Source organism: Hyla sarda, chromosome 11 (assembly GCF_029499605.1).
Source record: "Hyla sarda isolate aHylSar1 chromosome 11, aHylSar1.hap1, whole genome shotgun sequence".
In the NCBI taxonomy this organism is placed as follows: domain Eukaryota; kingdom Metazoa; phylum Chordata; class Amphibia; order Anura; family Hylidae; genus Hyla; species Hyla sarda.
In genome coordinates this window covers 5,234,956-5,260,391 of record NC_079199.1, presented here as the reverse complement: position 1 = coordinate 5,260,391, position 25,436 = coordinate 5,234,956, and the positions used below count along the sequence as shown (strand labels likewise).

General features: G+C 46.6%; 1 protein-coding gene across 3 annotated transcripts in view; it reads left to right on the top strand.

The window, feature by feature from the left end:
* Nucleotides 1–25,436, top strand: part of CCDC88C (coiled-coil domain containing 88C) — a 101,687-nt gene that overhangs the window by 18,107 nt on the left and 58,144 nt on the right. For all 3 annotated transcript variants that reach the window (XM_056546971.1, XM_056546970.1, XM_056546972.1), the window contains exons 4-8: nt 17,084–17,153; nt 17,240–17,298; nt 18,554–18,637; nt 19,187–19,327; nt 25,196–25,380. In XM_056546971.1, coding sequence (XP_056402946.1) covers nt 17,084–17,153; nt 17,240–17,298; nt 18,554–18,637; nt 19,187–19,327; nt 25,196–25,380 — 539 coding nt within the window. The remainder of the gene's footprint in view (nt 1–17,083; nt 17,154–17,239; nt 17,299–18,553; nt 18,638–19,186; nt 19,328–25,195; nt 25,381–25,436) is intronic.

Genomic DNA, 25,436 nt, shown 5'->3' with positions numbered 1-25,436 from the left:
GTTTGTAGGTAAACAGTGAGAACAAAGCCGCAGTGCAGGCGCCATCGTGTATTGTCCGGAATGTTCTCACCTGTGACTATGGATGACCCCTCCCCCCCCCCCCCATAAGATGTACGCAGCCCCATCTGGAGACACCACCGGCTTGTTTATTATTTATGTCACCATGGCGATAGGCTGATCATTACTGCTCCTCGTCCCGTGTACTGCAGCAACAGATGAAATGGGAATTAAAGGGACAGGAACATAATATTGTTCTCTGTTATCAGCCATGTCAGGAGAGGAGAGGTGACTGTAGGACGGGTGAATATATCTATTGTTCTCTGTTATCAGCCATGTCAGGAGGGGAGAGGTGACTGTAGGACAGGTGAATATAATCTATTGTTCTCTGTTATCAGTCATGTCAGGAGAGGAGAGGTGACTGTAGGACAGGTGAATATAATCTATTGTTCTCTGTTATCAGCCATGTCAGGAGGGGAGAGGTGACTGTAGGACAGGTGAATATATCTATTGTTCTCTGTTATCAGCCATGTCAGGAGGGGAGAGGTGACTGTAGGACAGGTGAATATATCTATTGTTCTCTGTTATCAGCCATGTCAGGAGAGGAGAGGTGACTGTAGGACAGGTGAATACAATCTATTGTTCTCTGTTATCAGCCATGTCAGGAGAGGAGAGGTGACTGTAGGACAGGTGAATATATCTATTGTTCTCTGTTATCAGCCATGTCAGGAGAGGAGAGGTGACTGTAGGACAGGTGAATATATCTATTGTTCTCTGTTATCAGCCATGTCAGGAGAGGTGACTGTAGGACAGGTGAATATATCTATTGTTCTCTGTTATCAGCCATGTCAGGAGGGGAGAGGTGACTGTAGGACAGGTGAATATAATCTATTGTTCTCTGTTATCAGCCATGTCAGGAGAGGAGAGGTGACTGTAGGACAGGTGAATATATCTATTGTTCTCTGTTATCAGTCATGTCAGGAGGGGAGAGGTGACTGTAGGACAGGTGAATATAATCTATTGTTCTCTGTTATCAGCCATGTCAGGAGGGGAGAGGTGACTGTAGGACAGGTGAATATAATATATTGTTCTCTGTTATCAACCATGTCAGGAGAGGAGAGATGACTGTAGGACAGGTGAATATAATCTATTGTTCTCTGTTATCAGCCATGTCAGGAGGGGAGAGGTGACTGTAGGACAGGTGAATATATCTATTGTTCTCTGTTATCAGCCATGTCAGGAGAGGTGACTGTAGGACAGGTGAATACAATCTATTGTTCTCTGTTATCAGCCATGTCAGGAGGAGAGAGGTGACTGTAGGACAGGTGAATATATCTATTGTTCTCTGTTATCAGCCATGTCAGGAGGGGAGAGGTGACTGTAGGACAGGTGAATATATCTATTGTTCTCTGTTATCAGCCATGTCAGGAGAGGAGAGGTGACTGTAGGACAGGTGAATATAATCTATTGTTCTCTGTTATCAGCCATGTCAGGAGAGGAGAGGTGACTGTAGGACAGGTGAATATATCTATTGTTCTCTGTTATCAGCCATGTCAGGAGAGGTGACTGTAGGACAGGTGAATATATCTATTGTTCTCTGTTATCAGCCATGTCAGGAGGAGAGGTGACTGTAGGACAGGTGAATATATCTATTGTTCTCTGTTATCAGCCATGTCAGGAGGGGAGAGGTGACTGTAGGACAGGTGAATATATCTATTGTTCTCTGTTATCAGCCATGTCAGGAGAGGTGACTGTAGGACAGGTGAATACAATCTATTGTTCTCTGTTATCAGCCATGTCAGGAGGAGAGAGGTGACTGTAGGACAGGTGAATATATCTATTGTTCTCTGTTATCAGCCATGTCAGGAGAGGAGAGGTGACTGTAGGACAGGTGAATATATCTATTGTTCTCTGTTATCAGCCATGTCAGGAGAGGAGAGGTGACTGTAGGACAGGTGAATATAATCTATTGTTCTCTGTTATCAGCCATGTCAGGAGAGGAGAGGTGACTGTAGGACAGGTGAATATATCTATTGTTCTCTGTTATCAGCCATGTCAGGAGAGGAGAGGTGACTGTAGGACAGGTGAATATAATCTATTGTTCTCTGTTATCAGCCATGTCAGGAGAGGAGAGGTGACTGTAGGACAGGTGAATATATATATTGTTCTCTGTTATCAGCCATGTCAGGAGGGGAGAGGTGACTGTAGGACAGGTGGATATATCTATTGTTCTCTGTTATCAGCCATGTCAGGAGGGGAGAGGTGACTGTAGGACAGGTGGATATATCTATTGTTCTCTGTTATCAGCCATGTCAGGAGAGGAGAGGTGACTGTAGGACAGGTGAATATAATCTATTGTTCTCTGTTATCAGCCATGTCAGGAGAGGAGAGGTGACTGTAGGACAGGTGAATATATCTATTGTTCTCTGTTATCAGTCATGTCAGGAGGGGAGAGGTGACTGTAGGACAGGTGAATATAATCTATTGTTCTCTGTTATCAGCCATGTCAGGAGGGGAGAGGTGACTGTAGGACAGGTGAATATAATATATTGTTCTCTGTTATCAACCATGTCAGGAGAGGAGAGATGACTGTAGGACAGGTGAATATAATCTATTGTTCTCTGTTATCAGCCATGTCAGGAGGGGAGAGGTGACTGTAGGACAGGTGAATATAATCTACTGTTCTCTGTTATCAGCCATATCAGGAGGAGAGGTGACTGTAGGACAGGTGAATATATCTATTGTTCTCTGTTATCAGCCATGTCAGGAGAGGTGACTGTAGGACAGGTGAATACAATCTATTGTTCTCTGTTATCAGCCATGTCAGGAGGAGAGAGGTGACTGTAGGACAGGTGAATATATCTATTGTTCTCTGTTATCAGCCATGTCAGGAGGGGAGAGGTGACTGTAGGACAGGTGAATATATCTATTGTTCTCTGTTATCAGCCATGTCAGGAGAGGAGAGGTGACTGTAGGACAGGTGAATATATCTATTGTTCTCTGTTATCAGCCATGTCAGGAGAGGTGACTGTAGGACAGGTGAATATATCTATTGTTCTCTGTTATCAGCCATGTCAGGAGGAGAGGTGACTGTAGGACAGGTGAATATATCTATTGTTCTCTGTTATCAGCCATGTCAGGAGGGGAGAGGTGACTGTAGGACAGGTGAATATATCTATTGTTCTCTGTTATCAGCCATGTCAGGAGAGGTGACTGTAGGACAGGTGAATACAATCTATTGTTCTCTGTTATCAGCCATGTCAGGAGGAGAGAGGTGACTGTAGGACAGGTGAATATATCTATTGTTCTCTGTTATCAGCCATGTCAGGAGAGGAGAGGTGACTGTAGGACAGGTGAATATATATATTGTTCTCTGTTATCAGCCATGTCAGGAGAGGAGAGGTGACTGTAGGACAGGTGAATATAATCTATTGTTCTCTGTTATCAGCCATGTCAGGAGAGGAGAGGTGACTGTAGGACAGGTGAATATATCTATTGTTCTCTGTTATCAGCCATGTCAGGAGAGGAGAGGTGACTGTAGGACAGGTGAATATAATCTATTGTTCTCTGTTATCAGCCATGTCAGGAGAGGAGAGGTGACTGTAGGACAGGTGAATATATATATTGTTCTCTGTTATCAGCCATGTCAGGAGGGGAGAGGTGACTGTAGGACAGGTGGATATATCTATTGTTCTCTGTTATCAGCCATGTCAGGAGGGGAGAGGTGACTGTAGGACAGGTGGATATATCTATTGTTCTCTGTTATCAGCCATGTCAGGAGAGGAGAGGTGACTGTAGGACAGGTGAATATAATCTATTGTTCTCTGTTATCAGCCATGTCAGGAGAGGAGAGGTGACTGTAGGACAGGTGAATATATCTATTGTTCTCTGTTATCAGCCATGTCAGGAGAGGAGAGGTGACTGTAGGACAGGTGAATATAATCGATTGTTCTCTGTTATCAGCCATATCAGCTTGAGGCCATGTTCACACGTCAGAATTTCCAAGCCAGATGTTTCTGACATGGAAATTCTGATTTCAGTGTCCGCAGAAAAATGGACGCTTTCATCCTTTTGGGGACGGTGCATTCATGTGGAATGTGAACACTGAGGTTTTCCGTGCGGACATTCCGTAGTGTGAACATGGCCTCAGTGGCACCAAAGTCAAAGAACAATATGTGTCTGACAGTCTGTGGCCCCTCTGGTGATATCTGAGCCCTATGCGGTGATGTTATTTGGCTGTTTGGTTTTTTACAATCGTGTCCCCTCTCTATTGTTTTGCCTTTTTGTTTATGGCCCTTTAAGAGCAGCTCTGTAATATCTTCTTAGAGTTTCATCTATTTTTGTCAGGTCCTGTTCAGACTGCGCCCTGGAGATTTCTTCCTCCTCTTCATTGTAGTAAACACTATAGGGGTCCCTGGAGACCCCTTCTATGCCTGGTCCGCAGGGAGGCCTCAGAAGCTTCAGGATTACGATTAACTCTTGTGGAATAGACAAGACCAGTCTGGAGAAGGTTTGTGCACAACAGTTGGCTTTCCAGGCATGCCGGGAGTTGTAGTTTTGCAACAGCTGGAGGCACAGTAATTGGTCCGGGCATGCTGGGAGTTGTAGTTTTGCAACAGCTGGAGGCACCCTGGTTGGTCTGGGCATGCTGGGAGTTGTAGTTTTGCAACAGCTGGAGGCATCCTGGTTGGTCTGGGCATGCTGGGAGTTGTAGTTTTGCAACAGCTGGAGGCACCCTGGTTGGTCTGGGCATGCTGGGAGTTGTAGTTTTGCAACAGCTGGAGGCACCCTGGTTGGTCTGGGCATGCTGGGAGTTGTAGTTTTGCAACAGCTGGAGGCATCCTGGTTGGTCTGGGCATGCTGGGAGTTGTAGTTTTGCAACAGCTGGAGGCACACTGGTTGGTTCGGGCATGCTGGGAGTTGTAGTTTTGCAACAGCTGGAGGCACAGTAATTGGTCCGTGCATGCTGGGAGTTATAGTTTTGCAACAGCTGGAGGCACACTGCTTGGGGTAACAATGACTACAGGTTACAATTAACACTATTCCACCTGCAGTTGATCACGGTTTCTCAGACTCTATGATCGGTGCAGCCTGCAGTGTAAAGAATGGAGGTTTTCATTCTATTTGTAATGTAAAGATCCCAAGATTCCTGAATTGAGGGGGGGGGGGGGGGTCTCCTCTCTTTGTCTTAGCTCTATGGGATTAGCTGTCAGGTCGTTCACACATGACTGATTCCTGGTAGTCTGGAGGAGCAGCATATGGAGCCACCGCCGGCAGATGTTTTGTTTTGTTTTGTTTTTTTCGGTTTGTAGCAGATGATGGATCTTTGTTGTGATGACGTGGATCAGTGTGCCTCCAGCTGTTGCAGTACTACTACTCCCAGCATGCCTGGTCCAACCAGTGCGCTTCTAGCTGTTGCAAAACTACAACTCCCAACATGCCTAGTACAACCAGGGTGCCTCTAAATGTTGCAATACTACAACTCCCAGCATGACCAGTCCAACCAGGGTGCCTCCAGCTGTTGCAAAACTACAACTCCCAGCATGCCCAGTCCAACCAGGGTGCCTCCAGCTGTTGCAAAACTACAACTCCCAGCATGTCCAGTCCAACCAGTGCACTTCTATCTGTTGCAAAATGACAACTCCCAGCATGCCCGGACAGCCAAAGGCTCTCCGGGCATGCTGGGAGTTGTCATTTTGCAACAGCTGGAGGCACAATGGTTGGGAAACATGGTGTTAAATTGAGAAATACGCATCACACATGTTATAATGATGCAAACCCAAAACCCTCCATCTCTGCTGTCGGTCCCATAGAGGACCAGGACGTGGGACCATAATAAGGGTTCACACACACACACATTGGTATCGTACATGTGGATGTGGCCTTAAAGGGGCATTCCAGGAAAAAACGTTTTATATATATCAGCTGGCTCCAGAAAGTTAAACAGATTTGTAAATTACTTCTTTTAAAACATCTTAATCCTTTCAGTACTTATGAGCTTCTGAAGTTTAGGTTGTTCTTTTCTGTCTAAGTGCTCTCTGATGACACGTGTCTCGGGAAACGCCCAGTTTAGCAGAGGTTTGCTATGGGGATTTGCTTCTAAACTGGGCGGTTCCCGAGACACGTGTCATCAGAGAGCACTTAGACAGAAAAGAACAACCCTAACTTCAGAAGCTCATAAGTACTGAAAGGATTAAGATTTTTTAATAGAAGTAATTTACAAATCTGTTTAACTTTCTGGAGCCAGTTGATATATATAAAAACATTTTTTTTTCCTGGAATACCCCTTTAAGGCTTTATTCACACTTCCGTATTTTCATTTTTATGCATATATATAAAAATAAAAATAAAATAAAAAACAATGCATTTAAATGGTTTGATTCATGTGCATTATTTATTTACTTATTTATTTTATTTACTTATTTAATTTCTTGTTTATATTATTAATTTATTTACTTTATTTTATTTGCTTTTCTTTATATTATTGAATTATTTACTTTATTTAATTGTTTATATTATTTATTTACTTATCTAGTTAATTAACTTTTTTATTTAATGGTTTATTTTTATTTATTTATTGATGTATTTTTTAGCGCCAGACATTCCTCCAGTATTGTATCGCTGGTATTTTCAATCCCCTAGAAGTCAAAAGATAAAACTTAAACACAGTCTGAATCCGTTTTTGCATCATTCTCGTGTCTGTCGGTGTCGTCCGAATTTCATAAATTTCAGCAACTTCTCGCCCTGCGCTGAACCGTTGCCATAGAAGGAAGGAATTCTGGGATTTCGAATACTCAGCAAATCCCGGGGAGGCGACTTCCCTCGTGTTTCCTCTGTTGGCGCTAAGTTTCGCGAGGTGTCAGCGCAGATGATACATTTCGCTACAATGAGAGTAATTCGTATCTGCTTGTTCATCTGATGGTGAAGAAGGGTCTCTGGGATGGGGCCCCTAAGGTCTCTCGAATTGTGCCCCTGAGGTCTCACGGATGGGGCCGCTGGGGGTCTTTGGCATTGGGCCGCTGGGGGTCTCTGGCATGGGGCCGCTGGGGGTTGCCATAAATTATAGGGGGCAAACATCAAGCCCTCCTATCCCCATCTCCTTCTGATGATGTATTGGGGATCCTTATTGCCTCAAGATCTCAACCTTCATATAATGGCCCCTTTTTTGGGGGGGTCCAGGCATGCTGGGAGTTGTAGTTCTGCAACAGCTGGAGGCACACTGGTTGGGAAACACTGCCATATAGAGGCTGTCTGGGCGTGCTGGGAGTTGTAGTTCTGCAACAGCTGGAAGCACACTGGTTGGGAAACACTGCCATATAGAGGCTGTCTGGGCGTGCTGGGAGTTGTAGTACACTGTACTCATTTTCTAGCCTGTATTTAGGAGAATAATTCATGTTGAACCTCACATCCGTCCTGCAGGACCCACCGGGCGCCACTTATCTCTGCTCACAGGGGATCCGTCCCGCAGGACCCACCGGGCGCCGCTTATCTCTGCTCACAGGGGATCCGTCCCGCAGGACCCACCGGGCGCCGCTTATCTCTGCTCACAGGGGATCCATCCCGCAGGACCCACCGGGCGCCGCTTATCTCTGCTCACAGGGGATCTGACCTTTCGCTGCTTGTAAATAGAGGATTTCACAAGAAAGTGACTTTTTAATTTGCCCTTTTTGTTAAGATGTAAATTTAGAGGAAACCGGGGTCACAAGGGTTAACGCTGAATTCTATTAAACCCGGCTCAGACGGGTGTTGGCCCCCGGGGGCCGATCTATTATTAATATTGATCCACATTTACTGATTACTTCTGTGCGGAGCCCCTTATTAGTCGGAGTGATTACGGATGGAGATGTGAGGACTCCGCCCCTGCTGGATTTGGCGCTGTCTGCTGTATGGCCTGTGGTCAGCATCGCCGGTTGCTAGGCAACGCAAAACACGCACACTCCTGTACCTGGGGTGGAATGGCAGCCGTGTGTCTGGTCCGGTCCTCATTCCTCTCCGTGTAGACTAATAATTACACGTGATTAGTAGTGGGCGGGGCCTGTGTGCCGCCATGTATACAGATTATGGGCCCCGGTCCCTATAGAAACCGCTGAGCATCGTACACACTGAAGTGTCCGCACATTATTATCGCTGCTTTATCTGTCACTTACACAACGTCCCTCCACCTGCGGCTGATCCCAGGCTATAGACTGCAGAACTACAACTCCCAGCAGCATCAGGTGTAGGGGATGCTGGGAGTTGTAGTTCTGCCACAGGTTGGGAATCACGACTATACACTGTAACGCATTAGAAGGTTTATATAATGTCTGTGCTGTGGATGTGATACTGTCTGATGTATCCGATCCTATCATGTGTGATACTGTCTGCTGAGCCACAGTATCTAAGCCAGACCGTTTTATATAGGATTGCTGAGCAGCTGTATCTAAGCCTATTATGTGTGATACTGTCTGTTTGGCTGCTGTATCTAATCCTCTTGTGTGATACTGTCTGAGCTGCTGTATCTGAGCCTATCATGTGTGATAATGTGAGGCTTAGATACAGTGGATTAAAAATCAATGTGATATTGTTTTCTGAGCTGCTGTATCTAATTCTGTCATGTAATGCTGTCTGGCTTAGATACAGTAGCTCAGAAGTCCATGTCATAATTACTGAGCCACTGTATCTAACCCTGTCATGTGTGATACAGTGCTAAACTATTGTATCTAATCCAATTATGTGTGATACTGTTTTTCTTAGATACAGTGGCTTGGCAATCTTGTATGAAAAAGACTTCTGAGCTGCTGTATCTAAGCCTTTCATGAAAGATACTGTCTGATGTATCCATTTCTGTCATGTGTGATACTACCTGGTGAGCTGCTGTATCTAATCCTATGATGTGTGATACTGTCTAATGAGCTACTGTGTCTATTCCTAACATGTGATACTGTGTTCTGAGCTGCTTTTATGTGTGATACTGTCTGCTGAGCCACTGTATCTAATCCAATCTTGTAGTACTATATGCTGAGCCACTGTATCTAAGCCAATCTTGTAGTACTATATGCTGAGCCACTGTATCTAAGCCAATCTTGTAGTACTATATGCTGAGCCACTGTATCTAAGCCAATCTTGTAGTACTATAAGCTGAGCCACTGTATCTAAGCCTATCGTGTGATAATATATGCTGAGCCGCTGTATCTAAGCCTGTCATGTGTGATACCTACTCTTATCCATGTTTCCCGTGCGGCTCCTGGCAGCGGCCTCTTGTGCACATATATGTCACACACATGCCTACTGTCTCTGATTGGCACCGTCGCCTCTCCCCTGGCACCCGTTGGGGTGAGGTCGGGGGAGCTGCTTAATCTTTCATGATTCCTGGTGATAGAAGCCGCCAGGTGACAGCTGCCCCCGCAACAGATGGTGCAAGAGACGGGCGGGGGCAGCTGTCATGTGTCAGTCCTCATAAGGTGCTGGGAGGTCTGGGGGACGGGTGTCCTAGAAGCCAAGATCTGAATTAAGGAGCCTGTCCCTTTAAATATATAATGTTTTATTATTACCATAAAAAATTATAAATATAAAAAAAATAATAAAAATTAAAAACAAAAATAAAAAATAAAAATAATTATAAAATAATAATAAAAAAATATATAAAAAAATAATTATAAAAATAAGAATTCACAGCAAAAACTACAGTTTGACTGCACCATGTGAATAAGCCCTAATAATATCAGTCTATGTCAGTGTTTACCGCACAGGTACTGCTCACTCGGCTCCCATCTCGGGCTGCTCCTCCGGGCCTCTAAGCGCCCCACGCTACCTTGTCAGCCGATCCGGAGGAGCAGCCCGAGATGGGAGCCGAGTGAGCAGTACCTGTGCGGTGAGTGCAGGACGCCGGTCCAGTTCTGAGTTGTATAACCGTATTGTCCTCACACCGCCGCGGCTGGAGTTACCTGGTTACCTGCTGCGCCTTCCTGTTGTCCATCTCTGGGAGCTGCCTGGCTAAGGTATTGGTGCCACTTGCCTTCTTTCTAATGACTATGTCAGTGTTTCCCAACCAGCGTGCCTCCAGCTGTTGCAAAACTACAATTTTCAGAATGCCCAGATAGCCAACGGCATGCTGGGAATTGAATTTTTGCAACAGCTGGAGGCACACTGGTTTATGTCATAATTGGTACGGCAGGGCGGCAATGGATATGGCTGTATTAGGGGCTCCGCAGGGGTCACTCAGCTTTTCCAGACCCCAGAATGGCAATAGACTATTCTGTTCTGCTCCGGATTCTGAGCCTACCGCCAGGGAAATTTTTGTAGTCTGTGACTTTCCAAGATCCACACACTCCTCTCCTGAAATACTCTGTGCTGCCAAGGTGCTTCCACTATGTCTCAGTCTGTGACCTCAAAAAATCAGCACGATCCTCTCCTGAAATACTCTGTACTGCTGTGGACCCTGCTCCTCCACTATATAACTCTCACCCTGTGACCTCCACATGATCAGCACACTCCTCTCCTGACATACTCTATACTGCTGTGGACCCTGCTTCTCTACTATATAACTCTCACCCTGTGACCTCCCACATGATCAGCACACTCCTCTCCTGACATACTCTGTACTGCTGTGGACCCTGCTTCTCTACTATATAACTCTTACCCTGTGACCTCCCACATGATCAGTACACTCCTCTCCTGAAATACTCTGTACTGCTGTGGACCCTGCTTCTCTACTATATAACTCTCACCCTGTGACCCACACATGATCAGTACACTCCTCTCCTGAAATACTCTGTACTGCTGTGGACCCTACTTCTCTACTATATAACTCTCACCCTGTGACCTCCCACATGATCAGCACACTCCTCTCCTGACATACTCTGTACTGCTGTGAACCCTGCTCCTCTACTATATAACTCTCACCCTGTGACCTCCACATGATCAGCACACTCCTCTCCTGACATACTCTGTACTGCTGTGGACCCTGCTTCTCTACTATATAACTCTCACCCTGTGACCTCCCACATGATCAGCACACTCCTCTCCTGACATTCTCTGTACTGCTGTGGACCCTGCTCCTCCACTATATAACTCTCACCCTGTGACCCCCACATGATCAGCACACTCCTCTCCTGACATACTCTGTACTGCTGTGGACCCTGCTCCTCCACTATATAACTCTCACCCTGTGACCCCCACATGATCAGCACACTCCTCTCCTGACATACTCTGTACTGCTGTGGACCCTGCTCCTCTACTATGTGACTCTCACCCTGTTACCTCCACATGATCAGTACACTCCTCTCCTGACATTCTCTGTACTGCTATGGACCCTGCTCCTCTACTATATGACTCTCACCCTGCTCCCTGCACTATGTCTCTCCTGAAGTCCTCTGTGCTGCTGGGGAACCAGTTCTATTCTTTGGTTATAGGTGACTCTTTGTGGAGATCATGTTGAGATTTACGATGTTGAAACGTTAAACAAATGTCATTCAGGCCGCGGCTTGTTGCCCGGAGATGCCCCTTTGTGCTTTCTTGGCATCAGACCTGGTACCGAAGGAATTTGGTTAACCCCTAGTGTGCCAGGGGCTGCGTTCACCTGTGCGACCAGAAGGCTGGGGATATTTTATGACAGCCTGTTCCCCATAGACGGCCTGCAGCCTGCGCTGCCCATAGATCAGTGTGTTCCAACCAGTGTGCCTCCAGCTGTTGCAAAACGGCAACTCCCGGCATGCTGGAGGCACACGGGTTAGGAAACCCTGCCATAGACAGTCTGCAGCCGGCTATAAACATCCCTGTGATTCGTTAGAGGCAATGGGGGGAGTCTGAATACTCTGGGTGTATAAAACAGCGCCACCCCTGTTCACAGGCTATGTGCGGTTTTGCAGCTCGGTCCTATTCATTGTAATACCAGCCACGGACAGATATGACTGATTTTTTGGAGGAAAGCGGCCATGATTTTGTGATAACCCCAAAATACGTGAATATCAGGGGCTTTGTATTCATGCGACTTCCTATGACATCATCGCCCTCCCTCGCTGTCGTTTCCTGTTGACTTTACCTATTACCCAGGCCACTGAACGCTCGGATTATTTGCTCAGTGCGATTTTATAATTCCGTTTAACTCTTCGCTGCCCGTTATTCTGTGACCGGACCCATCCGCTGGATACCCCTCCCCCTCCCCCCCCATTCATTAGCGGGATTACCCCATATACTCCTGGGCGCCTCTTATAGGGACAATCAGCAGAAAATCCCCTAAATACCAATATTGATTTCTAACTAATCTGAGGTTGGGATTCTCCTCCTTTATTAGACGGATTGTAAATTATTCGCTGGTATAAATCGCGGCGCTGTGTACAGGGGAATTCCTTTAATCTGGCGTCTGATAATCCGTAATCTCTGATGATCCAGAATAGTTGATCTTCCTGTTTAATATTACAGGTTGTTGTATTGTGTAAACGGATAAATGGAACTCCAACTGGTGCAAAACTACAACTCCCAGCATGCCCTGATAACGAAAGGTAAACCTGTGGTTCTCCTGCTGGTGCAAAACTACAACTCCCAGCATGCCCTGATAGCTTAATGTAACCCTTCGGTTCTCCCGCTGTTGCAAAACTACAACTCCCAGCATGCCCTGATAACGAAAGGTAAACCTGTGGTTCTCCTGCTGGTGCAAAACTACAACTCCCAGCATGCCCTGATAGCTTAATGTAACCCTTCGGTTCTCCCGCTGTTGCAAAACTACAACTCCCAGCATGCCCTGATAGCTAAAGGTAACCCTTCGGTTCTCCCGCTGTTGCAAAACTACAACTCCCAGCATGCCCTGATAGCTAAAGGTAAACCTGTAGTTCTCTTGCTGGTACAAAACTACAACTCCCAGCATGCCCTGATAGCTAAAGGTAAACCTGTAGTTCTCCTGCTGGTACAAAACTACAACTCCCAGCATGCCCTGATAACTAAAGGTAAACCTGTGGTTCTCCTGCTGTTGCAAAACTACAACTCCCAGCATGCCCTGATAACTAAAGGTAAACCTGTGGTTCTCCTGCTGTTGCAAAACTACAACTCCCAGCATGCCCTGATAACTAAAGGTAAACCTGTAGTTCACCTGCTGGTGCAATACTACAACCCCTAGCATGCCCTGACAGCCTTCGGCTGTCAGGGCATGCTAGGGGTTGTAGTTTTGCAACAGTGAGAACAATTGATTCCAGATTATTGGGCACTTGTAGATGAATATAATATTTACTTCTTTTCAGGTCTATCTGGATCCCAAATGTAAAATGTTACTATTAAATCTGCTGCCAGATTATTACATTTTCTGGATTAATAAATGCCGGACTAAAGGAATTTCCTTTCATGGTTTACACTGTATATAAACTGTAACCCTTAAAGTCTTGCATTATGGTTTGTGATTCTCTTTGTACTCTTTCCTCGTTTCGTTGTGCTCACCCAGCTTTCCCAGGATCCTGTTACACTAGCTGCCCCTGTTGTGGCCTGTTACCATTCAGGACTCCTGGACAGCTGGGTGGTGGCGGCTCTATGGGGATTGCGGTGTTTCTGCTGAATTGTCTCTTTATGGGGATGGACTTTGGGCGCTCGATATCTTTTGTTTATTTTAGGGGGATCGGCCAAAAAAAAAAAAAATGTTCATGTTGTAAAACTGGTTCCTGTCGCTGCTGTATAGGACAAAGACTTTGCCACACGTCATGTGACTGCGGTGTAAAATGTGGGGCCCCTGATCAACAATTGGGGACCCAAACTCTAGGGCCCTGTCAGAGGTCCCTTGTAACTCCCCACTTGTTGCCCAAACTACAACTCCCAGCATGTCTTGAGAGCCAAAGGCTGGTCGTTGTTGTTGTTGTTATAACAGCTGGAAAGCCACAGTGTTGGTCTTTGGCTGTCAGGGCATGCTGGGAGTTGTAGTTTATAGTGACTTCAGTGGTTGTGGCTTTCTGGCTACAATTCCCATCATGCTCTGACGGACAAAAGTCATCCTGTGGACCTCCAGCTGTTGCAGAACTACAACTCTCCACAGGTACCTAATGGCAGTCAGGCTACCTCTGGCAAGAACATGGAGGGCTGTGCGGCCCCCAAAGAAATGCCACCCCACACCATTACTGACCCACCGCCAAACCGGTCATGCTGGAGGTTGTTGCAGGCAGCAGAACGTTGTCCACGGCGTCTCCAGACTCTGTCACATGTGCTCAGTGTGAACCTGCTTTCATCTGTGAAGAGCACAGGGGCCAGTGGTGAATTTGCCAATCTTTGTGTTCTCTGGCAAATGCCAAATGTCCTGCACGGTGTTGGGCTGTAAGCACAACCCCCACCTGTGGACGTCGGGCCCTCATACCACCCTCATGGAGTCTGTTTCTTACCGTTTGAGTGGACACATGCACATTTGTGGCCTGCTGGAGGTCATTTTGCAGGGCTCTGGCAGTGCTCCTCCTGCTCCTCCTGCTCCTCCTTACACAGAGGCGGAGGTAGCGGTCCTGCTGCTGGGTTGTTGCCCTCCTACAGCCTCCTCCACGTCTCCTGATGTACTGGCCTGTCTCCTGGTAGCGCCTCCATGTTCTGGACACTACGCTGACAGACACAGCAAACCTTCTTGCCACAGCTCGCATTGATGTGCCATCCTGGATGAGCTGCACTACCTGAGCCACTTGTGTGGGTTGTAGACTCCGTCTCATGCTACCACTAGAGTGAAAGCACCGCCAGCATTCAAAAGTGACCAAAACATCAGCAAGGAAGCATAGGAACTGAGAAGTGGTCTGTGGTCACCACCTGCAGAACCACTCCTTTATTGGGGGTGTCTTGCTAATTGCCTATAATTTCCACGTGTTGTCTGTTCCATGTGAAATTGATTGTCAATCAGTGTTCTTCCTGAGTGGACAGTGGGATCTCACACAAGTGTCAGTGACTTGGAGTTACATGGCGTTGTTTATGGGTTCACTTTATTTTGTGAGCCGTGTATATATCTAGTGTGTGTGTGTGTATATATATATATATATATATATATATAGTGAGTGTGTGTGTATATATATATATATATATATATATATATATATATATATACACAATAAATTGTATTTGGTTAATAATATATCAGATCCGAATCTGGTGGGGATGATGTGAATTGTCTCCTGGGCTGTGAGGGGTTAATGGGGCGGGCGGGGGCGGGGGGGGGGGGGGGGTGAGCTCATGCTGGTTTTGTTCTTTTCAGCGTTTATTTAGCGCTTTCTCTCTTTCTCGGCCGCTGCTTCTCTTTTTGTTTTGCTCTTTTCTATTCAGGCGTCTCCATTGGCTGTGACTAATTCCTTCAGAGGTTGTGGGGGCCGGAATGTGGGACTCCTGGTCTCCGGTGACGTATAGGGATGGGGGGGGTCACTGTGCCCCCCCTGGTGATCAGACCACGTTGTTGGTTCTAGAGCCGCCATTTTGGGGTAGCTTGGGCATATCCCTGGCGTTACTGTCAGAACTCTTTTTACTTGGGTAACATACATCTCTATAGATGAGTGTTTCCCCACCAGGGTGCCTCCAGCTGTGGCAAAACTATAATTCCCAGCATGCCCGGACAGGCTTTGGCTGTCTGGGCATGCTGGGGGTTGTAGTTTTGCAACAGCTGGAGTCACCCTGGTTGGGAAACATTGCTATAGATGATCATATAGGCTACATGTTCATCACCATCGTGGATAGAGATATATATAATTTATGTTCACCTATAGAGAGTAGTCCAGGCCCTACAGCAGTGTTTCCCAACCAGTGTTCCTCCAGCTGTTGCAAAACTACAACCCCCAGCATGCCCGGACAGCCAGAGAGCAACAGGCTGGAGAACACTGTCTCTGTATAGCAATGTTGGCCGCTTAGGGCAACGTTTCCCAACCAGGGTACCTCCAGCTGTTGCAAAACTACAACTCCCAGCATGCCCGGACAGCCAAAAGCTGTCAAGGCATGCTGGGAGTTGTAGTTTTGCAACAGCTGGAGGCACACTGGTGGAAAACACTGATATAGGTCTCCAAACTGTGAACCTCTAGATGCTGCAAAACTACAAGTCTCAGCATGTCCACAGTTTGGAGACCTATATCCGTGTTTTCCAACCAGTGTGCCTTCAGCTGTTGCAAAACTACAACTCCCAGAATGCCCGGACAGCCGTTGGCTGTCCGGGCATGCTGGGAGTTGTAGTTTTGCAACAGCTGGAGGTACCCTGGTTGGGAAACGTTGCCCTAAGCGGCCAACATTGCTATACAGAGACCGTGTTCTCCAACCTGTTGCTCTCTGGCTGTCCGGGCATGCTGGGGGTTGTAGTTTTGCAACAGCTGGAGGCACAATGGTTGGGAAACACTGTTATATAGAGGCTGTTTGGACATGCTGAGACTTGTAGTTTTGCAGCATCTAGAGGTTCAAACCGCCTAACTAGTGAGCCTCCAGCTGTTGCAAAAACTACAACTACCAGCATGTCCGAACAGCCAACAGCTGTCTGGGAAAGCTGGATATTGTAGTTTTGCAACAGCTGGAGGAGCACTGCTTGGGTAGTACTGCCTTAGAAAAGCATTTCTGATACACTGTAACGACCCTGCACCTGTTTAAGCAGGACTACCTTACGACAGGTTTTCTACTTGTAAACTAAGGATGTCCAGGACATGCTGGGAGTTGTAGTTTTGCAACAGCTGGAGGCACCCTGGTGTGAAAACACTGCCCTATAATCGGGAAGTTGTGGCATTACAGATATCGTCCGCCATATTGTAATAATTGTCAATAGCAGAGGAATTGTGGCTATATTGTCAAAGCTGCACAATAAAAAAAAAAATATATATATATATATAAAAATAATAAAAAATAAAATCCCCTGTGTGAATACAGCCCAATAGAGCTGTGTATGTGAGGCCCGTCCGGCCCGGGTGACTACTGCAGCATCGCTGCGAGATTTTGTTGTGGATTCGCATATAAATTCTGCTAAAATAAAAAAATAAAAAATAATGAAAAATTAATAAAAAATTATTATAATAAATGTAATGTTTTTTTATTTAGTTAAATATATAAATTACATTTTTATTTCATATAATTTATTTAATAAAAAAAATATATATTTTTTTTAAGTAATAAGAAAGAAAAAATGTAATTTTGTTTTTTGCAGGAGGTTCTGCAGCAGCTGATTGTGATGACTCTGCCCAATGTTCTGCTGATCGGTAAAGACCCCCTGACAGGTTTGTGATGACCCCATAACGCAGACGTGCCGCCATCTTGTATACGTGAATGCCGACGTTTTATACTTTTTTGTATTGTCCGTCAGGGAGAAGCATGGAGGAGCTGAAGAAGATTCTCCTGCTGATGCTGGGCTGCGCCGTGCAGGTGAGTGGCGCGTTTGTACGTTTTTTTTCCGCGTTTTTCGGTGGCGGTGGTGTTTCGATGGTTTGTAGCGTGTGATGATGAGAGGAGACGTTGCTGGATTAGAATCGACGTGTTGCTGCAGAGCCGGGTCTGTAGCCTCCAGCGCTGGGAAAATCTGCGCTGACAAGGTCAATAATTATCACAGACAATGGGGATTAGAGGCAGAATGGCGCCTTACCTCACCGCAGCGTGTTCCTTCCTGTCACCTGCGCTAAATCCACCGGCAACAACAGCGCCAAACTACAAATTAAGACCTCTTCACTGTGTGTGTTTTGGGGGAAAGCTGGGTGCCGTTACAACTCCCACAAATGAGGTCACCCAGCTTTCCTGCACACTTGAATAGCACTTGTCATATTGGTCTTTCAGGAACCTGGGAAAGCTGAGTGTTTTACCGCTCTCCTGAATAGAACTTTTAAGGGCTCATTAACACTATGGAAATTCTGCTCAGAAATTTTGAGCAGATTCCGGTAAACTTCTGTGCAAAATAAGCGCAGATTTCAGCAGGATTTCTAGTGTGAACGGATCCATACTGTCAGCTTGGTATTTCAGGAAACAGGGAAAGCTGAGTGACAACCAGTATAGGGTTTGTTACGGATTCCACAGTGGGTGTCATCCAGTGTTCCCCTATGCCTGAACGGAACTTTCAGTGTCTTTCAGTAAACTAGAAAAGCTGGTGAACAACTAATATACATTTTATTACAGTCCCCCAGCTTTCCTATGCCACTGAACGGCACTTGTGCATAGTTACTTCCCTGTCTCTAATACTGCTCTGCAAAATTACCATTCGGGATGCGCAAAAAGTTCTGCGAGCACCAATATTGCCTGCTTTATAGCTAACAAAGGTGGTCATCCAGCTTTTCCATACCCCTGAATAGTTCTTTGGGATATAGTCCTAAAAAAGGGAAGTACAATGTATTATAACTTTCTCTGTGGGAGCTAATAGAGACTATAGTAGTTGTCACCCCAAAAAGTAAATCTGCCAACCATATAAGGGCTGAGGAAACCTCAATAAATAACTTTTCAGGGCTATGGGAAAGCTGGGCGTCCACCTCTAAAGGAGCTACCATTGAGGCCATATTTGTTATCACCCAGCTTTCTTAGTCTCCTCGACCTGGTTACACAGTGATGAGGTGAAGTGAAGCTGAATCACAAAATTGTATTTGCTGCTCAGGAGTCTAGAAAAGATGAGTGGATGTAATTTGTCTTGTTGTTTCAGTGTGACAGGAAAGAGGAGTATATCGAGAAGATCAAGCAGCTGGATATCGAGACGCAGGAGGGAATCGTATCGCACATCCAGGAGGTAACGCTCGCTGGTCACCCTGAATTATTCATTATAGAGGAGCTTATGTTAACGGGTCGTCCTGGAGACGGAACTATGATGGCAGATGGCGGGCGCTGATCACATGACCCGTAGAACCGATAATAAATCTATCGTATTCTATCATCCTGTAATATAATACACCGCGCAGTCACTGCTTATATCATTACATTGGCGCTGAGAGACGAACGTGCTGCCAAAGATGCCCGCGCTCAGTCACACGTTTACAATTGTCTTGTTTTGGAAAAGCTGGGTTATAGCCAATATGGCCGACTTGTCTCAAAGCTTTATCAATAAAATTGACTAGTTACTGATCAGGATCCTGGGACAGCTGGGTTACAACCAATATGGCTAAAATGTCTCCCAGCTTTCCTAGATGTCAGCACGCTCACTAAAAGTGACTTGTTACCATTCAGGGTTCTGGAAGAACTGGGTGGTGTCAGCTGTTGGAGCTTTAACGGCAGCCATACTGTTTGTCACCCAGCTTTCCTGCGCTTCCTGTAAATGATGGGTGATTTTGCTGTGTGACAGGTCACCCACAACCAGGAGAACGTGTTTGATCTACAATGGCTGGATCTGCCGGACATGGCCCCCGAGGAGCTGGACTCTCTATCCCGAAACATGGCGGTCCACCTCAAGAGGCTGCTCGATGAGAGGGACGACTGTAAAGAGGTAAATGTTGGCGGCGGGCGCAATGGTAACCGCTGGCGCCGAAGGACAGTGTTTTGTGGTTAACCCTAAATGCCCTTGAGAGGAGTCACATGACTTTTCCCTGACAAAGTGTCAGCGTTGCCCTTAGCAACCAATCAGATCGCAGCTCGTATCTGGGAAAGATAAAATCCAGGTGGTTGCTAGGGGCAACACTGATTATTAAGAGCAGGGCCTCCATGTGCGGCATCAAGGGGAGGGGCTTGTACCTTCTGCTCCACAGACTGGCACTTTATTGGGTAGGAAGGGATGGCACTTAGTGGTAACTCCGCCCCCTAACTCCTGTCCGAGTTCAATCACATGATTTTTACCCAACAAAAAGTGTCCGCATTTCCCATAGCGACCAATCAGATCACTGTTCGTATATATGGGAAAGGTGGGAGCGAATTGGTTGCCATGGACAACAGTGATGATGGGGCTTAGATTTGGCAACTTTAGGGGGTGAATCGCACTTTTTGAATTCATGGACCCTCAAACTTCAGGTTTAATAACGACCTGTCCTTGTGAGAGGGTCCTGGGTGATCCCCCTCATGGTGTTGGGGGTTAAGGGGGATCGAACATAGTGGATGTACTGTATAGACCAGTGGTCTTCAACCTGCGGACCTCCAGATGTTGCAATACTACAACTCCCAGCATGCCCCCTCACAGATCGGGCCTGGTGACCCTCTCCCCCCTCTGGCCTGGTGACCCCCCCCCCCCCCCTCACGGATCGGGCCTGGTGACCCCCTCACGGATTGGGCCTGGTGACCCCCCCTCCCCGCACGGATCGGGCCTGGTGACCCCCCCCCCCCTCACGGATCGGGCCTGGTGACCCCCCCCCCCCTCTCACAGATCGGGCCTGGTATGGGAGGGCGATCGCACTAAGCGCATATAAAGACCCTAAAAGTGTAGTTATCATCCGGTTCTTGAAAGAGCGTCCCCCATTACAAGTGCTGTTTAGACTCATGTGACCCCCTCATAGATCAGGCCTGTTATTGGGGGGGAGGTGGGCCAGGTATGTGAAGGCAGGCGCATTTTTTTTGTATTTATAATAATGATTTTCCTATGTGGGGGGGGGGGGGGGCGCTTCAGACTAAAATAGGACAAAAATATTTAAAAAAAACAACTCGCCCTGTGCTTTGATTATTATTTTTTTCTTTCCACCCTGTGATTGGGGAGGAAGGGAGCAGCCGGCACCTCTTCCCTGCTGGTGGCGCTGACCTCTGGTGCGGGACACGACGCTCGCTTGTCCTCTTTGAATGGCAGCCAAAATGAATCCATGCCCCAGGGGGGTCATTCTCTGCTCCAGTGACTGAGCTCATTTGGCGTTATCTGACATTGGCTCCATAGCTGGATATTCTGGTGCGACCGCGGGGTCTGTTTATGGAAAAGTCACAGCTGTAAATTATGTTGTAAGGTATCAGAGTGCAGAATATTTTATTATTAAATAATAATAAGAGTAATAAAATAATAATAGTAGTAAAAGGATAATAATTATAGTAATAATCTAAATAATAATTGTGCTCGATGCGCACACACCTGCATGGAACAACATCAAACTCAACAAAGTGGTCAGATCTGTGCCCAATAACTGTGACGGAGGTTACGCCTTAAGAGGGCAAAAAGTTAACCTGGTAGGATAAATGACAGAATTCATAATTGTAAACAAATACCACAACAACTAACACAAACCCATATTTAGACTCTAAGTTGAGACAGAAAAGTAGGATCTGCGATCTAGCTGTCCTAGTACTCGATGCCTGGTACAGATAGGCTATAATAGTCACGCCCACTCTGAAAGAAACTAGCCGGCACTGAAACAGGAGCTGACATGCTAGCTGATATATGCATCTTTAACATACTTATGACATCATGGCAAGAGTGAAACCGATAGATACCTGTCAGACATAACATGAAGCTATCCAAGTCCCTGCTATTGAGAGGCAAAAATAAACTGTTAGCAAAACGATATACAATAATAAAAATACATGACAGACCTTTGATGATAACCTTGTGGCGCCATATCGCCTGTACACCAACAGGCGTGCCTGCAGACGTGACAGGTCTTAGGGAACCATGGTGCCTGTAGACGTGACAGGTCTTAGGGAACTATGGTGCCTGTAGACATGACAGGTCTTAGGGAACCATGGTGCCTGTAGACGTAACAGGTCTTGGGGAACCATGGTGCCTGTAGACGTGACAGGTCTTAGGGAACTATGGTGCCTGTAGACGTGACAGGTCTTAGGGAACTATGGTGCCTGTAGACATGACAGGTCTTAGGGAACCATCGGTGCCTGTAGATGTGACAGGTCTTAAGGAACCATCGTGCCTGTTGATGTGACGGGTCTTAGGGAACCATTGTGCCTGTAGACGTGACAGGTCTTAGGGAACCATCGTGCCTGTAGACGTGACAGGTCTTAAGGAACCATCGTGTCTGTAGACGTGACGGTTCTTAGCGTTGTCATTGAGCCTGTAAACGTGACAGGTCTTTACGTAACCATCGTGTCAGCGGACTTGTCAGGTATGAAGGGTATGCACCTACGTATGTGTAATTATGTTATCAAGTGTATGTACAGTACAATGGTATAAGCCTTTGTACAGTAAAACTATTAGTGAACGTATGGTATGGCTACGAAACATCTTTACAGTATGAAAGCTTCAAGCGTATGTCCAGTATGAAAGCTATGTACAGTAAACACAATATAAAGTGTATGTACAGTAAACACAATATAAAGCTATGAGCATATGTACGGTAAACAGTATAAAGCTATGAGCGTATGTTCCGTATGAATGGCACAAGCGTATTTACAGTATAAGTGGCACAATGTGTGCACAGTATAACTACGAGTGTATGTGCAGTACTAATAGTATGAGCGTATGTACAATATACATGGTACAAGCGTATATACCGTATAACTACTACAGTATCATAACCACTAGCGTGTGCACAGTATAAATGGTACAAGCGTATGTGCAGTTACAACTACTAGCGTACGTACGATTATGAGAGGTACTAGCATATGTACGATATGACAACCAACGTATGTACATGTGGTGAACCAGGAGAGTTGTGGTGTCTGGGGTGTTGCATTGATGTAAGTGCAGGGTCTGGTGGTATTAACCCTTAGTTGTCGTGATGCCAGGGTGCGGTTTCCTTAGTGTTAATGGTCCATAACGGAATGTCCACAGCAGACTTTATAAATAAACTGAAGAACTTTACTTGTGGATTTTATGCAACAGTCTTCATACATAACAGTCTCTTAAGAGGTAACCGGAATGCAGGTTCCTCACAGGTTTTGCTGGGACTTTAAAGCAATGAGCTTTAATGCAGACTGTGCTACTAATTATTATAATATTTTAGTAGTCACACGGGATTTGATAGATTGAGCTTTGCACCTCCCGGTTTAGTGGCTGCAGGTTCTCTCAGGCTTTGGCCTGGATGAATTGAATGACGTTATGCTGATTGTGCTTGCTTGATAGTCCGTCAGGAAGAGAGAAGAAACTAAGAGAGAGAATTTACAGACTACAGCCCTTTATATAATAGGGGGCTGGACTACGCTCATTGGTCAGCAAACCTGTAAGTCCTGAACCCAGTGAACTCTGGGTACATCACATGACTCTGGAAGGGCCTTGAACAATAGTACAACCATAATTATAATCACATGACCTGCTAAGGTCCTATACACTTATAATACCTATGTATATATACATTCAATAATACACAATTTATATGAGGCGACTAGGGGTAAGCCCTGCAGGAGAGCCCTATGAGAATGAAGGGACTCTGGCTGAGGGGACTTTAGACAGGGACAGGACCAGGTGCTGTATCGGGACACCACATACAGCATTAAGCTATAAGCGAATAACGCTACAAGCTACATATGTACAATGGAACCACGAGCGTATGTAAAGTACAAACACACCCGGCGTATGTACAGTGTAAGTTTTAAGCACAACATAAATGCATGAAATGACACCTATCACTAGTGTGAGGATATATACCTGAGGTCACTATTATAAAGCCGTATATGAAATCACTAGCATCAGGACATTAACATGAAAAAACAAAACAAGCATAACGCTAAATTGCAGCAGTAACCGGTCGGAAAGCATTGTGCGTACCGCTAACGCTCCGTGTATCTGGTCCTATTATAATGATATAAGGTACCAGCGAAATACACCTGCAAAGGATTAGCCAGGACACCTTTTACACAGCAGGGGAACACGTCGACCTGATAGTCTGCTACTGAAACCGTCCGCTGGCTCGGCATGAGATTCACAATACAGTGACCCCTCGACCTACGATGACCCGACATACGATAATTTCAACATGCGATCACTCTCAGAGGCAGCATCAACATACGATGCTTTTGTATGTCGGGGCCATCGCATAAACGGCTATCCGGCAGCGCAGACTGCTTCATCTGCCACCGGATAGCCATTTACGGTGCCCCGTGTGCTCCGCTGATGATCACTTACCTGTCCTCCAGGGCTCCGGCGCGTCCTCTTCGGGATCCCCTGCATCGTCGGCGCTCTCCATCGTCATCATCACGTCGCTGCGCACGCCGTCCCATCATCCAATAGGAGTGGCGTGCGTAGCGACGTGATGGCGGCGACGGAGAGCGCGGATGCCGGGGAAGCAGAGGCCTTGCCGGAGCGTCGGGGACACCCCGGGGACGTGACCACAGCGAAGGATGGCAACATACCGGGCAGCGGTGACGGTCCGGAGCGGCGAGGACACGCGAGTACAACTTTCTCTAACAGTGGTCTACAACCTGCGGACCTCCAGATGTTGCAAAACTACAACACCCAGCATGCCCGGACAGCCGTTGGCTGTCCGGGCATGCTGGGTGTTGTAGTTTTGCAACATCTGGAGGTCCGCAGGTTGTAGACCACTGTCCTATACTTTACATTGCACTGATCCCTCAACATACGATGGTTTCAACAAACGATGGTCCATTTGGATCGGATTACCATCATATGTTGAGGGACCACTTTATAACATTGACTCATTCCCCGAACGAAATGATATAGCACTAGACTCAACGAGCGGCGGATCTGTCCCACATTGACATGACCCAGAGTAAGAGCCGTCCGGCCCTGCACCACAGTGACTGCCTGGACACCACCGCGGCCCCCGAGACCCGGAGCTGAAGCCGGATCACGTGAGCACCGAATCTGAAGCAATGGCCCCATGCAAACCCTGGAGTCAAACAGCGGAGAACCCCCTCCCCGCATACTCACTCACTACTGTGCTGCGCCCCAGCACTCCCAGAGCAGCTCGCAGAATAACTACTGTGCGCGCTCTCTGTGCCCCCAATCTATATATGAACAGTACCTTTCGCGGCGACCTCCGTACTGGAGATAAGTCACGATCTTACCAAGCGGTCGGCCAGGCATCCCGTTGCGAGGTAGCAGACTACGGGAGATGTTGCGGCCGCACCGACGACCTAACCCTCGGGAACAGCCATAGAACTTCAACACATGGCGGGAGAATCAAACGCCAGACGCAGCATGTCTACCTGTTCTGAAAAACGTCACGTACACCCCGCCAGTAGGTGCAGGGGCGTTACCTACTTCTGCCCCCTACACACAACTCCTTAACACCCCACCTAGAAGTGCAGGGGCGGAACGTACTCACACCCCTCGCACAAATACAGCCTGAAAGGCTTAACGCTAATCATAGAGTAGCTATAGAGCAATGGTCTCTAAACTGTGGACCTCCAGCTGTTGCATAACTACAACTCCCAGCATGCCCAAACAGAGTTGTAGTTTTGCAACAGCTGGAGGTCCACAGTTTAGAGACCACTCCTGTAGAATCTATAGAATGCTGATTTCTTGTTCTGTTTTCAGGTGATCGTAGATCTCACCCAGGAGAGGGATTACCTCCAGTCTATGAATCCACCCAGTCCAGTCAAGTCCTCCAGTCCAGATTTGTCGTCCAACGTGATCAGCCATTTATCCACAGAGGACAAGCAGCATTTGGCTGTGGAGCTCGCGGACAGCAAAGCCAAAGTGCGACGTTTACGGCAGGAATTGTGAGTAACTCCTCAGCGCGGTGATTCCAGACAGAAGTGCAGAAAACGTATATAAT